The sequence below is a fragment of the Scyliorhinus torazame genome, chromosome 5 (assembly GCF_047496885.1).
Source record: "Scyliorhinus torazame isolate Kashiwa2021f chromosome 5, sScyTor2.1, whole genome shotgun sequence".
Taxonomy (NCBI): Eukaryota; Metazoa; Chordata; class Chondrichthyes; order Carcharhiniformes; family Scyliorhinidae; genus Scyliorhinus; species Scyliorhinus torazame.
The window spans coordinates 286,988,085-287,007,780 of NC_092711.1; the positions used below are offsets into that span (position 1 = coordinate 286,988,085).

At 47.0% G+C, this 19,696-nt stretch overlaps 1 protein-coding gene across 2 annotated transcripts in view; it reads right to left on the reverse strand.

Annotated features, from left to right (window-relative positions):
* Nucleotides 1-19,696, reverse strand: part of LOC140421185 (zinc finger MYM-type protein 3-like) — a 157,998-nt gene that overhangs the window by 118,521 nt on the left and 19,781 nt on the right. For both annotated transcript variants that reach the window (XM_072505687.1, XM_072505688.1), the window contains one exon: nucleotides 5,416-6,288. In XM_072505687.1, the coding sequence (XP_072361788.1) occupies nucleotides 5,416-6,268 (853 nt within the window). In that variant the 5' untranslated portion in view covers nucleotides 6,269-6,288. The remainder of the gene's footprint in view (nucleotides 1-5,415; nucleotides 6,289-19,696) is intronic.

The following is a 19,696-nucleotide window of genomic DNA, read 5'->3' on the forward strand; positions in this document are numbered from 1 at the left end:
GCATGACCTGCCTTTCATGAACCCATGCTGCTTCTGCTCAATGGAACAATCTGGCCCCTCGAGCCTGTTCCGCCATTCAGTAAGATCATGTCTGATTTTTTTTGTGGACTAAGCTCCACAAACCCGCCCACTCACCATAACCGCCAATTCCTTGACTGTTCAAAAATTTATATCTTTGCATTAAAAACATTCAATGAAGCAGCCTCAAATGCTTCACTGGGCAGGGAATTCCACAGATTCACAACCTGTTGTGTGAAGAAGTTCCTCCTCAACTCAGTCCTAAATCTGGCCTCTAGTTTCACCCGCTGGTAGAAAAACCTCCCAGTTTCTACCTCATCTAGTCCCTTCATAATTTTATATGTTTCTATATTCTTATATGTTTATATTCTTCTAAATTCTAATGAGTATAGTTCCAGTCTCTCCTCATAATCCGGGATCAACCTAGTGAATCTCCTCTTCACCTCCTCCAGTGCCAGCCAGTATATCCTTTCTCAAATAGGGAGACCAAAACTGATGTGGCCTCACCAGCACCCTATACAGCTGTAACATAATCTCCCCTTTTTTAAACTCCATCCCTTTAGCAATGAAGGACAAAATTCCATTTGCCTTCTTAATTATCTGCTGCACCTGCAAACCAACTTTTACGATTCATGCACAAAGACACCCAACTCTTCTGCACAGCAGCATGCTGCAATTTTTCACCATTTCAGTAATAGGCCATTTTGCTGTTGCTCCTACCAAAATGGATGATGTCATATTTACCAACAGCCGGACCGTTTCCCACTCACTTAAACCATCTATATCCCTCTGCAGACTTTGCTCTACCACTCATCTTAGTGTCATCTGCAAACTTTGACACATCACACTTGGACCCCAACTCCAAATCATCTAAGTAAATTGTAAATAATTGTGGTCCCAATATTGATCAGAGGCACACGACTAGCCACTGATAGCCAACCAAAAAAATACCCCATTTATCCCCGCTCTTTGCTTTCTGTTAGTTAACCAATACATGCTTATGCATTACCCGTATTGCCCTGCACCTTTATCTTATGCAGCAGCCTTTTGTGCAGCACCATGTCGATTGAATGCCTTCTTGAAATCCTGATACACCATATCCATCAGTTCTCCATGGTCCACCGTACTCAAAAGTATTCCAGGAAATTAATTAAACATGACCTGCCTTTCATGAACCCATGCTGCGTCTGCTCAATGGAACAATCTCTATCCAGATGTTTCCTTATTTCTTCCTTGATGATAGATTCAAGCATTTTCTCCACTACAGAAGTTAAGCTAACAGGCCTTTCTTCAACCTCCTTTTTTTAAACAGTGAAATCACATTTGCTGTTTTCCAATCTGCCCGAAACGCCCCAGAGTCCAAAAGTTGTTGCTATTTTGCCTGCCATCTCTTTTAGTACCCTGGGATGTATTCCATCAGGTCCAGGAGACTGGTCTACCTTTAGCCCCATTAGCTTGCCAAACACTATGTCCTTCGTGATAATGATCGTTTCTAGGTTTTCACCTGCCATAGCCTCATGATCCTGGTGTCTTTCATTGTGAAGACAGACACAAAATACCTGTTCAATGGCTCGGTTATTTCCCATTATTAAATCCCTCTTCTCATCCTCCAAAGGACCAATGTTGACCTTAGCCACTCTTTTTTACTTTATATATTTGTAGAAATGTTTGCTATCTGTTTTTATATTCTGAGCTAGTTTAGTCTCATAATCTATCTTACTTTTCTTTATAGCTTTTTTCGTAGCTCTCTGTTGACTTTTATACATTACCCTCCTTTATTTCCTTCAATATCCATGACTGATTATCCCTTTTCCAACAGTCCTTCCTTTACACTGGTATATACTTTTGCTGAGCAGTGAAAAATCACTTTGAAAGTCCTTCACTGTTCCTCACTTAGTCCAACCATAAAGTCTTTGTTCCCAGTCTAACATAACCAACTCGAAATGAAATTAAATTTGCTTATTGTCACAAGTAGGCTTCAAATGAAGTTACTGAAAAGCCCCTAGTCGCCACATTCCGGCGCCTGTTCGGGGAGGCTGGTAGGGGAATTGAACCCGTGCTGCTGGCCTGCCATGGTCTGCTTTAAAAGCCAGCTATTTAGCCCTGTGCTAAACCAACTCCTCCCTTATCCCATTGTAGTCTCCTTTGTTAAAGCACAAGACACTGGTATTGGATTTTACCTTCTCACCCTCCATCTGTATCTTAAATTCAACCATACTGTGATCGCTCCTTCCGAGAGGATCCCTAACTATGAGATCATTAAATATCCGTCTCATTACACAGGACCAGATCTAGAATAGCTTGCTCCTCTGTAGGTTCCATTACATACTGTTCAAGGAAACGATCGCAGATACATTCTATAAGCTAGAATAGCTTGCTCCTCCTATAAGGCCGACCTGGTTTGACCAATCGACATGTAGATTAAAATCCCCCATAATTGCCGTAGAGGCAGTAAAAGCTTTGGCCACAATCTTTCAATCCTCCTTGGATACAACAGCAGGACTGGAGGTTTGCAAATGTTACAAGCCTGTTCAAAAAAGGGAATGAACCTAATTACTATGAGAAATCAAGTTGACAGCAACTGTGGGAAACCCATTAGCGACCTATGACAAAAACAATGTTACTTATCACTTGGAGAAGCAGAGGATAATAAGGGATAGCTTATTATTTGGTAACTTGCATCTGACTAACTTGATTAAGTTCTTTGAATGAACTAATAGAGTACGTAAATGTAATTTATAACTTGGGCCTGGATAAAGAAATTACATTTTTGACATTTGCAAATGATACTAAATTTGGCAACATGATAAATAGTGACCAGGATAATAGTTGATTTAGGATTAGATTGGTAAAATTGAGACACATGGTGGGGACAAGTATTGATGATGCTCTTCAGAAGTAACAACGTGGAGGGGTTGTACAATCAAAAGTGTACAACAGTGTCTCAAATCTAGCTGTCCAGAAATTAGAGTTGCTTGAAAACCGGACATTTTCACAACTTGCTGTGAATCAATTTAATTTGAGTAATATTACTTTACCTGGACAACTCAGCTGTGGACTACAATGGTATGGTGTAGCTCTGGACTAATTGTCCACTTCATCTCTTTCACACCAATCCATTCCTGTGCTCCAAGCGACCCTTGATCCAAACCTCCCATGGCCTGAGCCATCCGGCCCAAAACCTTGCAACATGTCAGTCCTGGGTTTGCTGATTTTGGGATACATCATGTGTATTTTGAAGAGGATGCAACAACACAGATCAGGTGGCCGCCCCAATTGTTGTTTCTGCTGCTAACTCAACTTCTCAGTAAGCTGTTGAATGCACGTCAACAGCCCCCAGCACCAAATGAAGAACATCTCTGTTGAGCCCGGATATACAGGCATGAGCCCTCTTGGCAGCAGCCAAACGGCTCCTAATCAAAGAGTCCAGGCTAACACAAAAGTCAAATTTATATTAGAGAATACTATTGGAGTATAAATTTATTTTTCATCAGCGAGGTTTGGGAATGGGATTTTCCCTTTTCAAGCTAAGGTACAACTGGACTATGTCTGGTTCCCAGATTTATCAGATGCATAAATTCATTTATGGGACTCGGATATCGCTGGTTAGGCCAGCACTTATTGCTCATCCCTAGTTGCTCTTGGTGGTGAACTGCATTCTTCAACCACTGCAGTCTCTGAGGTATAGGTACATCAGTGCTGTTAGGGAGAAGGTCCAGGATTTTGCCCTAGCAACAGTGAAGGAACAGCGATATATTTCTAAGTCAGGATGGTGAGTGACTTGGGAGGGGAATAGTAATCAAGAGTGAAATTGACAGGAATATTTAATATTTAAATGTAAAGTTACAGTTACTGTGATACCATAATTAGAATAGAATTTATACAGGACTGCCAGAGCAATTTTGCAGCCACTGTGGGAATATTGCGTTGGCAAAATTAAACTGTTCTCAGCAAGAGAAAGGCGGCACGGCAGCACAGTGGTTAGCACCGTTGCTTCACAATGCCAGGGTCCCAGGTTAGATACCCGGCTTGGGTCACTGTCTGTGCGGAGTCTGCACGTTCTCCCCGTGTCTGGATGGGTTTCCTCTGGGTGCTCCCGTTTCCTCCCACAAGTCCCGAAAGACGTGCTTGTTAGGTGAATTGGGCATTCTTAATTCTCCCTCTGTGTACCTGAACAGGCGCCGGGGTGTGGCAACTAGGGGATTTTCACAGTAACTTCATTGCAGTGTTAATTAATGTAAGCCTACTTGTGACAATAAAGATTATGATGTCTCTGAATCACATATCACCACGTTCTTTACATACTGCGGAGAAGTAAAGGCAGACCTTTTGCTGCATCCAATGTACTTTGACAAATGTTTCTTTTGATTCATATTTTGACACCACCCACAAAAGATGTTTCACTTCCAGTTTCATTGTCACAAGTTTATGCATGCATATTTTTCAATTATGCCGCATTACACGTTTTAATTTTACTTGCTTCCAGAGCTGTCATTGTAACCACATAAGCAAAAATATTTTCCTAAAATCAGTGATGACAGACATCAGGTTCAAATTAAAAAATAACAGTGAAAATAACTTAAGTCAACAATTTCCCTTCAGGAATGTGCCTGGGCATCTACACTCACCCATCTCCTGCACCCAGAATTGGGACCACATTTCCATGCGAGAGCTGGTAAGATGTGGCTGGCTGTTGATGGAAACAAAAGATCACGAAGATGCTGATCAGCTGCTGATGAGGTCTTTGCACCAGCAGCTGCTGAAGCACAACTTCCATGTGCATAGTGACTACTCAGTGAGAGAGTGAGTTAACAGTAGCCATCAAGGTAAACAGCTGTCGAAACACTTGCTTATATTTTAAAAAAACTGAGGAAGATCAGGGGAGTCCAAAATCAAAATTAATGCAGTTTGATAAAATGGAAATTTGACAGAGATGAATGGGATGGGTATGGCATGAGAAAGATAGATTTGCATGAAATGGGGATAATCTACAGTTGCTAATTAAGAGACTAATTTCTTCACAAATGTTTTGCAGGTCTTTGCTCATATTTTCATATTCATGGATGGAAAGCAGACTTGAAAGGAGGCATAACTTTACAAGAGTTAACCACAGAATGAAGGCAAGGCCAGATAATGATTTGACGTATAGGTAGCCTTCTGAACTTAGGTGGACCTAAATGCCCATTTTCAGGTTCTGTGAACTGCAACATCAAAACAAGTATTTCACCCAAATGATTCCACGATTTGTGGCGTTCAACATGAAGTGGCACAATTAAACTTTTGAGGGGCAGACAGGCGTACACCAAAACCTTACACTGGATAATATATTCACTCATTGACCGATCACAAGAAGCTATGTATGCCAATTTAGCCATTTAGAAAATGAAAGGTGCTCACCTTTAATAGTTTCTGTTGACGTTCCCACAGTGGAAGTTATTTTTGGGAGAGTCTCAGATGTGTCGCTTTCTTTTCCCTCCAGTTCATCACCTCGTGCATTACCTTCTTCTTGGATCAGTTCTGTGTCCTCAGGATCCTCCACAGTTTTGACATTACAAACCACCTGTACCTCTTCCTCAACTGGAACTGATCTTCCGCCTTTACCATCCGAGGGTTGCTGCGAACAGTTGTCTGCCTTAACATCAGTCTCTTGCACACTGGGCTCCATCTGCAAATTTCCTTCTTGGGTTCCAATATCTGCAGGTCTGTCAGTTTGGAGTGCTGATTCTGTGATTTCTGTTTTATGCTTTGTATCCACATGTTTGGGTTGGTTCTCAGGAGAATCCAAGACAAGGTTATTTTCAGGAATCCCTTTCATATCACCTGCCTCTTTGTTGGATATAGGATCCACTGACTGTAGCATATAGTCCATGGTACCAACCTCATCATCTGCTCTGCAAGGATCATTCAGTCTGTAGACCGAAGGACCTGTGTGTCCTTCCCCTGAAGGGGAGTCATTATAAAATGCCTCTAATTCTCTTCTTTCACAATTTCCTTCACTGAAACTTTTTGGTTTAATCCACACCTCATTGCCTCCATCAGTATTCAGCTTTACTGTGACTTGCTCATTAACCGGCGGCGTCTTAAGGGAACCTGCTTCATCGGTAGTGGAATTCTGTTCTCTTTCTGAACAAGGCTCTGATGCATCAAGTGAAATATCCATACTCACAGAAGCAGTCAGATCACTCCTGTTATTTGGGACATTTTGCTTAGGAAGACAATTTGTAGATTCTGCATCATTGCCAACATCCATGTTCAGACAGAGCACATCGACTATAAAGGAAAATGCAGAAAGAAACAGCTGGTTAGCAGCAAGCTCTTTGCAAAAACAAATTTAAAAAGTTGCAGAATGCAGTCTTTATACCTAAATTGACACAGTGATGACAACTCTGCAGCCGAGTGGCGAATGACAGTTTTTCACCAATCATGCAAAACAGATGAAACTGCCAAATTAATTCATTCTCATTTTTTTCTGGATGTACTAACTTGTGCTGACAGGCCATAATACTGCTACACAGCCAGTGTCGATACCTCACCCAAGTGAGGATTCTTATTGAGGGAAAATTGCACAACTGTAGAGAAATCACCACCAAACAAGATACCGTTCTCATTCAACACCCAAAGGCATGCACTTACCAGCAAACATTTCTGGACGCTCATCAACAGCAGGAATCCTGGGCTAAATCAAAGGCCATCAATGCCAATTAAGCATCCAGAACAAAATGAAATCAGATTACTCCGAGATTCCTGGTCCAATGCATGTCAGTAATACCCCATTTACACATCGGGAAAACGGAAAAGTCACAATTGCTCATAAACTTCAAATTCTTTCCCAATAAACAGAGCAGGATGGATCTGTGAATCTTTCAGCAGAATCTTTGCACCAACAATTTGAAGTTGCGTTGTCCATCAGTCAGCACACTGAACAAACTCAAAGTCTCTTCCCCCATCCCACTATCAAATAAAAATGTAAGAAGACTTCACTCATTTTGTTTGTGCTCAAAGTGAATAAATGTTACTGACAGAGCTTTTCTCATTAGTTCATTGTTCGTATATAGGCTTACGTGCATTCCAACCATAAAATGTTTGGGGTAAATGCATCAAAGTAATTTAACACAATAATTGGACATTTTGCATTTCAGCATGGTCCCAGAAACACAAGGATTGAAGGGATGGATTTCACTCCTTGGGAAGAACATACAATTACAGGTACAAAAGCTAAACTTCTCAGAGATAACACCTGTTCAAAGTCAGGCATGAGGCCAAATAATGTACTTGGAAAACAACCTCTGTTAAGGAATGGGTTAAGAGACATTCCAAGTAAATGTCTCATTTATGTTAAGTATCCAATAATTGACAGTGATATGTAAAGAAGCTTCAGGTGGCCTTTGGGACATGTGATGTGATGATCGAGTTTTTGTACAGAGTTGTGTTAAAGGAAAATAAAGGTGTTTGTGAGAAGCAGAACTTTTGACTCTTTATACAACAGCAGCTAAACGGCTAACCACCTCGGATCAAATTCAGCACCTCTTTAGCCATCATAGTTTGCAATCATAGTTTATCTCTGCTTGCTGAGGTAGGAGAGTTTTAAGACCAGGAAGAAACAGATCAAGATGGTGTCAAATGGGATTGCAACAGAATTTTAACAGAAAGTGTCAACCACAGTTTGTGTTTCTAACTTTGGGCAGCACTCAACAATGCTGGGGTTAAAAAATCAAATTTACAAACACAGGCATGCTCGCAGAAATTTGTGTACACAGATTTGGAGGTATCCTGCAACATTGGTTGGTCAGCAGCAGGCAGCAAGTGGAGGGTTTGTTCCCTGACTTGCAGAATATTTCAAGTGCTGTTCCACAGGATCTGTACTGGGAGACAAGCAAATCGTGCAGATGTTGGCAGCACCTCAAGAGAATATATTGAAAACATTTTCTCAGCGATTTCTTCCAATGTGCTCTGCGTCAACCACAACAAGGTTTCCAGCGATCAATGGTATTATGGATCAGATATGCTATATTAACACTGCACATGGGAGAGGATTCCACAAGTAGGTAAATCTAGAACCAGAGGGTACAATCTCATACTAAAGGGACGATCCTTTAAAACAGAGATGAGGAGGAATTTCTTCAGCCCGAGGGTGGTGAATCTGTGGAACTCTTTGCCGCAAAAGGCTGTGGATGCCAAATCAGTCAGTGTCTTTAAGACAGAGATAGATAGGTTCTTGATTAATAAGGGGATCAAGGGTTATGGGGAGAAGTCAGGAGAATGGAGATGAGAAAATTATCAGCCATGATTGAATGGTGGAGCAGGCCCGATGGGCCGAGAGGCCTAATTCTGCTCCCATGTCTTATTGTCCAACAGGATTGTAGCACAGCGTATGCATTTTCTCAGTCAACGAGTCAACATTAGGTTCATACGACAGATCAATGACAATCCGTTTTGTAAGAATGAAATCTGCAAGGGTACAGAAATTCACTTTCTGCATGACAAGAAATGCTACTTATTTGCATGTTTCATAGAAAAATGGGCAGAAGTAGGGCGGCACGGTGGCGCAGTGGTTAGCACTGCTGCCTCACGGCACTGAGGACCCGGGTTCAATCACGGCACCAGGTCCACTGTCTGTGCGGAGTTTACACATGCTCCCCTTGTCTGCATGGGTCTCACCCCCACAACCCAAAGATGCACAGGGTAGATGGATTCGGCACACTAAATTGCCCGACGCCCACCTCTTCGTCCCCCACAATACCTGCCGCCTGCCTCTTCCACCCCCACATCCTCCCCTACAATGGCTGTCCTGTCTTCATTCCATCCCCTCCCCCCTCAAATAGCTGTCCCATCCCAGAGCCTGTCCCCTGCCCCACAATGGTTACCCCATTCCAGCACCTTCCCCCACCACTCCCCAATGGCCGTCCCCTTCCCCACCAATGTCTGTACCCCTCTCCACCCCACACCTGCCAAATCCCAGCCACTTACCATCTCCCTCGTCTGTTATTGTCAATGGGACTTTTAAACAGGGGGGGGAAAGAGAAAGAGAGAGAGAGAGAGAGAGAGAGAGAGAGAGAGAGAGAGAGAGAGAGAGAGAGAGAGCGAGAGCGAGAGAGGGAGAGGGAGAGAGGGAGAGGCAGGAGGAAATGTGACAGGTGGCGTTGGTACCAACAGGAAGCAAATGGCGAACAAACAAAAAAAACTAACAACTTCATATGTTTGATGACCATCACATTTTTACATTTAAACATCATACATGTTCTGCAGGACTGTGAGCATTCCACAAAGAGTAAGCTACATATAACTGCGACCGAATGAGCCACTGAGCGGTGATCATTCGGTTTCATGGTTTCGGAGAATGGAGCGGGTCCTGGAATGGACCGAGAAAACCCGAAACATCAACTGGGACAGTAACATGGGAAGGATTTACAAGGACATTAGCACAGAACTGGCGAAATGACAGACAGCCTTAAATAAAGTGAAGTCTGTCCTGTTCCACATAGGAGTGGAATTTGGAGTTGCATACCCAGCGAAGCTACGGGTCACGTTTGACTCAAAAAATATCTATTTCAAAACTTTTGAGCAGGCTGAGAACTTTTTCAGAGATCGTGGTATGGACACGGCTTGAGGGATGTGGGCGGGTGGTTGGGGTGCACTACTTTACTGCTTTATTGTTCATGTTAAGAGTTGAGTTAATGGTGGAGTTGGGAGTCGATGTGCCATTTCTCCAGGAGACCCACATATGCGAGCGAGATCAGGCGCGTCTTCGGAAGGCTTGGGTGAGTCACGTTTCTCCACTCGGGATTTGATCGCAGAGCCTTGGGGGGTGGCGATACTTATTAACAAGAGGGTCACGTTTCGTTTTGGAGATGGTATTAGATGATGCGGGAGGCAGGTATGTTCTAGTAACGGGGGTGTTGATGAAGATGTACACTCCGAATTCGGATGATACAATGTTCATGAAACAGCTGCGGGCAAGGATACCAGATTTGAATTTGATTTATCGTCACATGTACCGAGGTACAGTGAAACGTATTGTTCTGCGTACAATCTAGACAGATCGTTCCATACATGAAAAAAAATAGGGCATACATAAATATACAATGTAAATACATAGGCACAGGCATCAGGGGAAGCATGCAGAGTGTAGTACTGCTCAGTACAGAAGATGCGTGAAGAGATCAGTTCAGTCCATGAGGGTCATTCAGGAGTCTGTCAACTGCGGAGCTGTTTTTGAACCTTTTTGCGCTATTCTCAGACTTTTCTATCTCCTGCCCGATGGAAGAGATAATAATCTGGGTGGGAGGGGTATTTGAGTATGCCGTCCGCTTTCCCAAAGCAGTGAGAAGTGTAGACAGAGTCAATGGGTGGGAGGAGGTTTTGTGTGACAGACTGGGCTGTGTTCACGACTCTCTGTAGTTTCTGACGGTCCTGTGCTGAGCAGTTGCAAAACCAGGTTGTGATGCAGCCAGACAGGATGCTTTCTATTGTGCATCTGTAAAAATAGCTAAGAGTCAATGTGGACATGCCGAATTTTCTTAGTTTCCTGAGGAAGTGTAACACCCATCAACTTATTATGGGAGGGGCAGCACGGTGGCGCAGTGGTAACACTGCAGTCTCACGGCGCCGAGGTCCCAGGTTCGATCCCGGCTCTGGGTCACTGGCCGTGTGGAGTTTGCACATTCTCCCCGTGTTTGCATGGGTTTCACCCCCACAACCCAAAGATGTGCAAGGTAGGTGGATTGAACACGCTAAATTGCCCCTTAATTGGAAAAAATGATTTGGGTACTGTTAAAAAATATATATATATTTTTTTTAAAGAATTTTAAAGACTAGTAGAAAATCAAGGAACAAAAGGGAGGGAGGAATTTAAAATGAATAGTATTACTAGGAAGAATAATGAGACTGAAGTCGGGCGATGGTTAGATCCTCTCTTGCAGGAGATGGTCATTGCCTGACACTTGTGTGGCATGAATATAACTTGCCACAGGTCAGCCCAACCTGGATATTGTCCAGGTCTTGCTGGAAGCAGCTGAAGATGGTTGGGCCTAGGACACTACCCCGAGTAACTCTTGCATTGACGTCCTGGGAGTGGAGATGATTGACTTCCAACCACCACAGCCATCTTACTTTGACCTTTGACTCCAAACAGCGGAGATGTGGCAAGGCTGCAGAGCTTCGATCTGATGCGTTTGTTGCTGCTTATGCTGTTTGGTACAAAGTAGCCCTGTGTTGTAGCTTCACCAGGTTGACATCTAATTTTTCGGTATGCTTGATGTTGCTCGTGGCATGCTCTCCTGCACTCTTCATTGAACCAGGGTTGAGCCTGTCTTGGTGGTAATGGAAGAGTGGGGGATATGCGGGGCCATGAGGTTGAATACAATTCTGCTGCTGCTCCACAGTGCCTCATGGATAGCCTGTCTTGAGTTGCTAAATCTGTTCAAAGTCTCTCCCAACTAGCACAGTGGTAGTGCCGCGCAACACGATGGAGGCTATCAGCAGGACTTTGTATCCACAAGGACTGTGTGGTGGTCACTTCTACCAATACTGTCATGGAAAGATGCACCTGCAGCAGGCAGATTGGTAAGGCTGAGATCAAGTATGTTTTTTCGTCGTTGGTTCCCTCACGACCTGCAGCAGTCCCAGTCCAGCAATTACGTCCTTCAGGACCCGGCTAGCTCGGTCTGTGGTGGTACTACCGAGTCACTCTTGATGATGGACATATAAAGTCCCACACCCAGAGCATATTCTGTGCCCTCGCCACCTCAGTGCTTCCTCCAAGTGGCGTTCAACATGGAGGAGTACTGATTCAGCAGGTTTCTTTGCCATGTTTAACCCGAAGCCTGAAACATCATGGGGTCCAGAGTTGATGTTGAGGACTCCAGGGCAACTCCCTCCTGACTGTATACCACTGTGCCGCCTCCTCTGCTGGGTCTGTTCTGCCGGTGAGACAGGACATACCCAGGAATGGTGATAGTGGTGTTCAGGACAAATCATACTCACGAATCATACCTCAGACGATGATAGGCTGTTGCTTAACTAGATTGCAAGAGAGCAGCACGGTGGCAAAGTGGTTAGCATTGCTGCCTCAAGGCACCGAAGTCCCAGGTTTGATCCCGGCCCTGGGTCATTGACCGTGTGGAGTTTGCACATTCACCCTGTGTTTGCGTGGGTTTCGCCCCCACAACCCAAAGATATGCAGGCTCCCTAAATTGCCCCCTAATTGGAAAAAATGAATTGGGTACTCTAAATTTAAAAAAAAAAAACTAGGTTGCGAGACAGCTCTCCCAACTTTGGCACAAGCCCCTAGATGTTAGTAAGGACATTGCAGGGCTGGGGTTGCCATTGTCGGTTCGATGCCGGATGGTCCATCCGGTTTCATTCCTTTTTTTGCATTTTCATAGCAGTAGAATACAACGGAGAGGTTTGCTAGGCCATTTAAGAGTCAACCACATTGCTGTGGATCTGGAGTCACATGTAGGCCAGATCAGGCAAAGGTGGTAGATTTCCTTCCCTAAAGGACATTAGTGAACCAGGTGGGTTCTAACGACAATTGTTTCATGGTTATCATTAGACTTTTAATTCCAGACTTCTGGTGGCGGCATGTAGGTGGAAGTGCAACGTTGGGTAGCTCCTGCTTGAAGTCCTGTTTTTTGGAATTTAATGCCCGGTTCCAGTGGCGGTTTTTGAATAAGCTGGTGCAGGAAGACATGGGGAAGGGGGGGGGGGAAATGTTAAAAAGGAAAAAAAACGCCAGAAAGAAGGGGACTGGTGAAAGTTCGCAGTCATGCGAACGGGTCAGCCGGACAGCAGAAATGATGACCGAGGCTGGGTTGGGCCGCGCACTTCACCTTCGAGACTTTGACCGAGATGATGGGTGGAGTTTGAGAGGCAGTTCGCCAAACAAATGAATGAGAGGATGGTGACAATGAAGGAGCTGGTGAAAGAGGCGATGGCGCCAGTGAAGGCAGCGGGTGATACTGAAGATATCGGCCGAGGTACAGGAGCAAGGAGGAAAGCTGAAGGGGGTGAGGAAACTCGATGGGTGAGGGGCTGCGGAGGGTGGTGGAGGCCAACAAAGGACTTGCAGCAAAGGTGGAGGACCTAATAATAGCTTGTCACAAGTAGGCTTCAATGAAGTTACTGTGAAAAGCCCCTAGTCGCCACATTCCGGCGCCTGTTCGGGGAGACTGGAATTGAACCTGCGCTGCTGCCTTGTTCTGCTTTACAAGCCAGCTATTTAGCCCACTGTGCTAAACCAGCCCCGAAACAAGGACATGGAGAACAGGTTGATGCGGCAGAATTAGAGAATTGTGGGCTTGCCTGAGGTGTGGAGGGCCCGAGGCCAACTGAATACTCCGCCAAGATGTTAGCAGAATTGTTGGGGGAGGGGGAAGAACCCTTCCGGTACGAACTGGACAGGGTTCATGGGTCGCTCAGGCCCAAGCCGAAGGCAAATGAGCCGCCAAGGGCTGTCATAATTTGTTTCCACAAATTCCATGTCAAGGAGAAGGTCCTTAGTTGGGAAAAACAAAGGCACAAGGTGAAGTGGGAAGGTGCTGGTATTTGTATATACCAGGACTTAACCGTGGAGTGGCAAAAAGGTGGACGGCTTGGTCGGGTGAAGGCGGCACTATTCAGCAATGGTGTGAGGTTCGGCATGGTCTACCACCCGATGAAGCAGAGGGTGACCTATAACTTGAGGGACTTCTACTTTGATATGGTGAAGGCACTCGTGAAGATTGAAGGACTGGGGTTAAAATGAGAAATGAGACTGGGGTTTGGTTCTGGACCGAAAGAAGGGGGTTGAAATGCTGTGTACAGCATTATCTCTTGTTTCTTATTTTAGGATGTTTATTCGTTTTTATTTGTGGGGTGAACAGCTTGGATTTGTTTTTTGGGGCGGTTGAAGGGGAAGGGTAACAGTGAGAATATTGGGCTTTGGGGCTGCACGGTGGCGCAGTGGGTTAGCCCTGTTGCCTCACGGCGCTGAGGTCCCAGGTTCGATCCCAGCTCTGGGTCACTGCCCGTGTGGAGTTTGCACACTCTTCCCGTGTTTGCATGGGTTTCGCCCCCACAACCCAAAAGTTGTGCAGGGTAGGTGAATTGGCCATACTAATTGCCCCTTAATTGGAAAAAAAGAATTGGGTACTCTAAATTTTTTTTTTAAAGAATATTGGGCTTCAGGGCAATGGCATTTTTTTCTAAAGCATGGATTTTGCGCACTGGTTATGTTAGAGTGTCTTGGTTTTCTAGGGATTGGGTCATGGGGAGGGGACTGGGAGGAGGGGGGGGGGGGGGGGGGGGAGAGATTCGGTAGGGGCCTCCACACTAACAAGCACAAGCAAAGGTTGGCTCGTGAACAGAAGTAGGCTGGCGGGAGAGGCCGTGATTATCAGAACCTGGTCGAACAGATTTCAATGGACCTGGGAGGTGTGAAAGGTGGGTGGGGGGAATGTGATTGATACTGAGAGAGGTGTTTTCAAGAGGAAGTGGATGGGGGGATTCTGGGAGGGGGTGATTAAACGGCAAAGGGACAGGATGGGTCAGGCCCAGTAGGCAGGAGCCAGGGATACAATGGTGGCGAATAGGAGGAGCGGGGGTGGAGAAACACCACCGGTCAGCATAGTAACTTGGAGTGTGAGGGGGCTCAGGGGACTGATGAAGAAGCAAGAGGGTATTTGCACATTTAAAGAGTCTAAAGGCCAATATGCTGATGCTGCAGGAGACCTATCTGAGGGTGAAAGATCAGGTGAGGCTCAGGAAGGGTTGGGCCAGGTTTTCCACTCAGTGTTTGATAGCAGGGCTCAAGGGGGTAGAGGTATTGTTGGGCAAGAGGGGGTGGTTTCAGTTGGAGAATGTGGCGGCGGACTGGGGGTAGGTATGTCATTGTGACTGGGGCGTTAAGGAGGTTGGTGGCACTGGTGAGCGTAAAGGGCCCCAACTGGGATTATGTGGGATTTGTGAAGAGTCAGAGCATTCAGCGACATTGATTTCGGACCACACTCCGCATTGGGTGGATGTGGTGGAGAAGGGGGTGGCTCAGAGGCCGGGGTGGAGAATGGACGAGGGGCTGCTAGAAGACCAGAATCTCTGCGAGAAGATTAGGTTGGTGATTGAGGAACATGGGGGGTTTAATTGCACAGGGGAAGTTTCGCAGTTGATGGTTTGGGAGGCTTTGAAGGCAGTTGCAAAGGGGGAGGTGATTTCATTTAAGGCGAAGGTGGACAAGGAGGAGAGAGAGGAGCGCCAAAAATTGACAGAGAAAATGCTGAACATGGATAGGACGTACGCGGGGGGCCCAGCCTCGGCCCTTCTGGGCAGGAGGGAGCTTCAGGCAAGGTTCGACCAGTCGTCCACGAGGAAAGCGGTGTGCCAATTGAGGCGGTTGAGGGAGTGGTCGATGAACATGGGGAGAAGTCAGGGTGGAAATTGGCCGGCCAGCTCCAGAGGGAGATAGTTCAGGTGCGGGATAATATGGGAAAGCTGGTGGTGGCCCTGGAGCAAGAGAATAAAGTATTTTAAGAGTACTTTAAGAAGTTGCAGGAGCCACTGGGAGACGAGCAAGAGATGAGGAAGTTCCTGGATGGGTTGGAGTATCTGAGGTTGGGTGTCCTATCTCCCCCCTGTTGTTTGCACTGGCTACAGAGCCTTTGGCCATCACGCTAAGGAGCTCAGGGTTGTGGAAGGGGATAGAGTATCCTTATATGCTGATGATCTGCTTCTGCATATTTTGAAACCAAGCTCATTGCTGGGGAGTATAATGGGGCTGCTCCACAGATTTGGGTCGTTCTCGGGGTCTAAATTGAACCTAGGCGAGCACTTTAGGGTCTCTCAGCTAAGGATTGTCACAAGGGATGTGATTCTTGGGGGACGATTTGTGAGCTTGGAGGAGTTAGGAGAAAAGTACGGGTTGGCGCAGGGCGAGGGATTCAGTACCTGCAGATTCGTGATTTTGCAGGGAAGCTTTTCCCTCCTGGGTGAGTTGTAGTTTTCCCAAGGTGGAGGAATTACGAGAGATGGAGTCAGATGAGATCAAGCAGGTGCTGAAATTGAAGCAGTCAGGGAAGGCCTCGGGGCCTGACGGGTTTTCGGTGGAATTCTATTAAAAATTCATAGACCCCTTAGCTATGTTTGCGCTAACAACCTGACCCCCCCCCCCCCCTCCCCCCCCCCACGCCCCCTCAACCGCAATACGAGGCAGGGATGTCCAGTTTGCTGTTTGCACGAGCAACAGAGCCACTGGCCAGGGGCCCCCGAGGTCCTCGAATACATATTCATAGCCTCTCTATTGTTAGGGATGTTCAGGGGCTCCTTGGAGAGAGGTGCTTTGCCACAGACACCAAGGTAGGTTTCAATTTCCCTGCTCTTGAAAAGAGAGAAAGACCCTTTGGATTGTGGGTCGTATAGACCAATCTCCCTGCTAAATGTAGACGTGAAGCCGTTAGCTAAGGCACTGCCATTGAGCCTGCAACCTTGTCTCGCAGAGGTGGTGGGGAAAGATCAACCAAGTTTCGTATAGGGACGGAGGTTGACAGCGAACACGAATGTGGAGCTTGCTCCAGGGAATGATTGGGTCCCAGAGATCATAACCTCGCTTGATGCGGAGAAAGCTTTCGACCAGGGAGGCATTCGACTGGGTAGAGTAGGAATATATGTGCAGTATTAAACAAATTTGGATTTGGGGCGGGTTTATAGCATGGGTGCGGCTGTTATATACAGCCCCATTTGTCAGTGTTTGCGCTAACAACCTGACCCCCCCCCCCCCCCCCCCCCCCGCCATACGACGCAGGGATGTCCAGTTTGCTGTTTGCACGAGCAACAGAGCCACTGGCCAGGGGCCCCCGAGGTCCTCGAATACATGGGCAGAATGGTCAGAGGAGGGGTGGAATGCAGTCGTGCTGTATGCCGACAAGTTACTATTATATAAGGAATCCGGAGGCGTCAATAGGTAACATTATGGGGAAATTACAGCATTTTGGGGGCTTCTCTGGCTACAAGATAAATATAGGAAAGAGTGAATACGTTGTGGTTGGGGTGCCGAGGCAGAGGGCTGATGGAAGTGCCGTTCCGGCTAGCTGGAAGTCATTTTCTGTAATTGGGTGTCCAGATAGCAAGAGACTGGTGGAAACTCCAAAGGTTGAATTATATAAATCTGGTGGCAAAGGTCAAAGCGGACTTTCAAAGATAGGACAGTCTCCCATTATCCCTGTTCGGCAGAGTACATCAGTTAAGGTGAATATCTTGCCGAGGTTTTTATTTTTATTCCGGTGCCTTCTGATATTCTTGCCCAAGGGTTTTTTTCCCCAGAGAGATTGACCGTCTGGTGACTGGGTTTATTTGGGTAGGTAAGAGCCCGAGGATCAGGAGGAAGTTGCTCCAGAGGGAGAGATAATTAGGGGGCTTGGCCTTGCCAAGCTTTCCATAATATCATTGGGCAGCTAATTCTGAAACCGTGCTAGTGGTTCGGAGATTCACTAAACTTTAGGTCCAGGTGGAAGGAGAATTGTGAGGGGAGTAAGCCTAGTGGCACTGGTATCAGCTCAGTTACCAATGGTAACGAAAAACAATCGTCTCACCTTGTTAGTCGTGGCCACATTAAAAATTTGGAGGTAACTTCACCACCACTTCAATTTGAGGGTTGCCCCATGGCTGACGTCCATCTGTGCGAACCAGTAATTCAAACCTCCTAGGTTGAATGTGAAATTTAGGGAATGGAAGGTTTAGCGAAAGTGGAAGACCTATTTTTAGATAGTCAGTTCAATAGTCATGGGGAACTAAAAGAAAATATGGGCTTACAGGCACTGATGGGTTCAGGTATCTCCAGGTCTGCAGCTGTGTCAAAAAGTACTTTCCGAAAGGGTTGCTGCTGCACTGGCCGAAAGGGAATGGGACACAGAAGAGGTGGTCGGGACGGGGGTCCCCCCTCTGGGGGACTGGAGGGTGAGGGAGGCGTGGACACGGGACTGGCCCAGATGGCTAGTCGGCGGGGCGTGGGGGGTGAGAGCCCCTCCAATCCGGTTGATAACGTGGAATGTGAGGGGCCTGAATGGGCTGGTGAAGAGGGCTTGAGTGTTCGTGTACTAAAAGGGGCTGAAGGCGGACGTGGCCATGCTCCAAGAGACACACCTGAAGATGGCGGACCAGGTCAGGCTAAGAAAGGGATGGGTAGGACAGGTATTCCACTCGGGACTGGACGCGAAGAATAGAGGGGTGGCAATATTGGTGTGAAAGCGGGGGTCATTTGAGGCCAAGACTATTGTAGCGGACAATGGAGGGCGATATGTAATGGTGAGCAGTAGGCTGCAAGGGACGTGGGTGGTGTTGGTAAACGTATACGCCCCGAACTGGGATGATGCAGGATTCATGAAGCGCATGTTGGGGCGCATTCCGGACCTGGAGATAGGAGGCCTGATAATGGGAGGGGACTTCAATACAGTGTTGGAACCAGCACTGGACCGCTCCAAATCAAGGACTGGAAAGAGGCCGGCGGCGGCCAAGGTACTTAGGGGGTTTATGGATCAGATGGGGGGGGGGGAAGTGGACCCATGGCGGTTTGCAAGGCCGCAGGCCAGGGAATTTTCTTTCTTCGCCCATGTACACAAAGCCTACTCCCGGATTGATTTCTTTGTTCTGGGTAGGGCGCTCATCCCGAGGGTGGAGGGGACAGAGTATTTGGCTATCGCCGTTTCGGACCATGCCCCGCACTGGGTGGAACTGGAGCTGGGAGAGGAGAGGGACCAACGCCCGTTGTGGCGGCTGGATGTGGGACTGCTGGCGGACGAGGTGGTGTGTGGGAAGATGAGGGGGTGTATCAAAAGGTACTTGGAGGCCAACGACAACGGGGAGATGCGGGTGGGGGTGGTATGGGAGGCGTTGAAGGCGGTGATCAGAGGAGAGCTAATTTCCATTCGGGCTCATAGGGAGAAGACAGAGGGTATGGAAAGGGAGAGGTTAGTGGGGGAGATTTTGAGAGTGGACAGGAGATATGCAGAGGCCCCGGAGGAAAGATTACTTGGGGAAAGACGACGGCTCCAGGCGGAGTTTGACCTGTTGACCACAGGGAAGGCGGAGGCACAGTGGAGGAAAGTGCAGGGGGCGACCTACGAGTATGGGGAAAAGGCTAGTCGGATGCTGGTACACCAGCTCCGTAAGAGGATGGCAGCGAGGGAAATAGGGGGAGTCAAAGATGGAAGGGGAGCCACGGTTCGGAGTGCGACGAAAATAAACGAGGTATTCAAGGCCTTTTATGAAGAGCTGTACAGATCCCAGCCCCCAGCGGGGATGAGACGATTCCTAGATCAGCTGAGATTCCAGAGGGTGGAGGAGCAAGAGGTGGCTGGTTTGGGGGCACCAATTAGGTTGGAGGAGCTGAGCAAGGGTTTGGGGAGCATGCAGGCGTGGAAGGCCCGGGACCGGACGGATTCCCGGTGGAGTTCTACAGGAGGTACGCAGACCTGTTGGCCCCGCTACTGGTGAGGACCTTTAATGGGACAAGAGAGGACTTCCGGGTGCGGCGATGACCAGCTAAGTCGCACGTTTCGGCAGCTCCCGGTGGAAAGGACTTTTGGGCTCTTAATAGGAGCCCCAACGGCAATTTTAACGGCTAAAAACACTGTGCGGTAAACCAGAAGGGAATCCCCCCTGGACACGGATGGAAAAAGGAGAGGAAAGTGGCCGGATTGCGGTGGATCCTCTA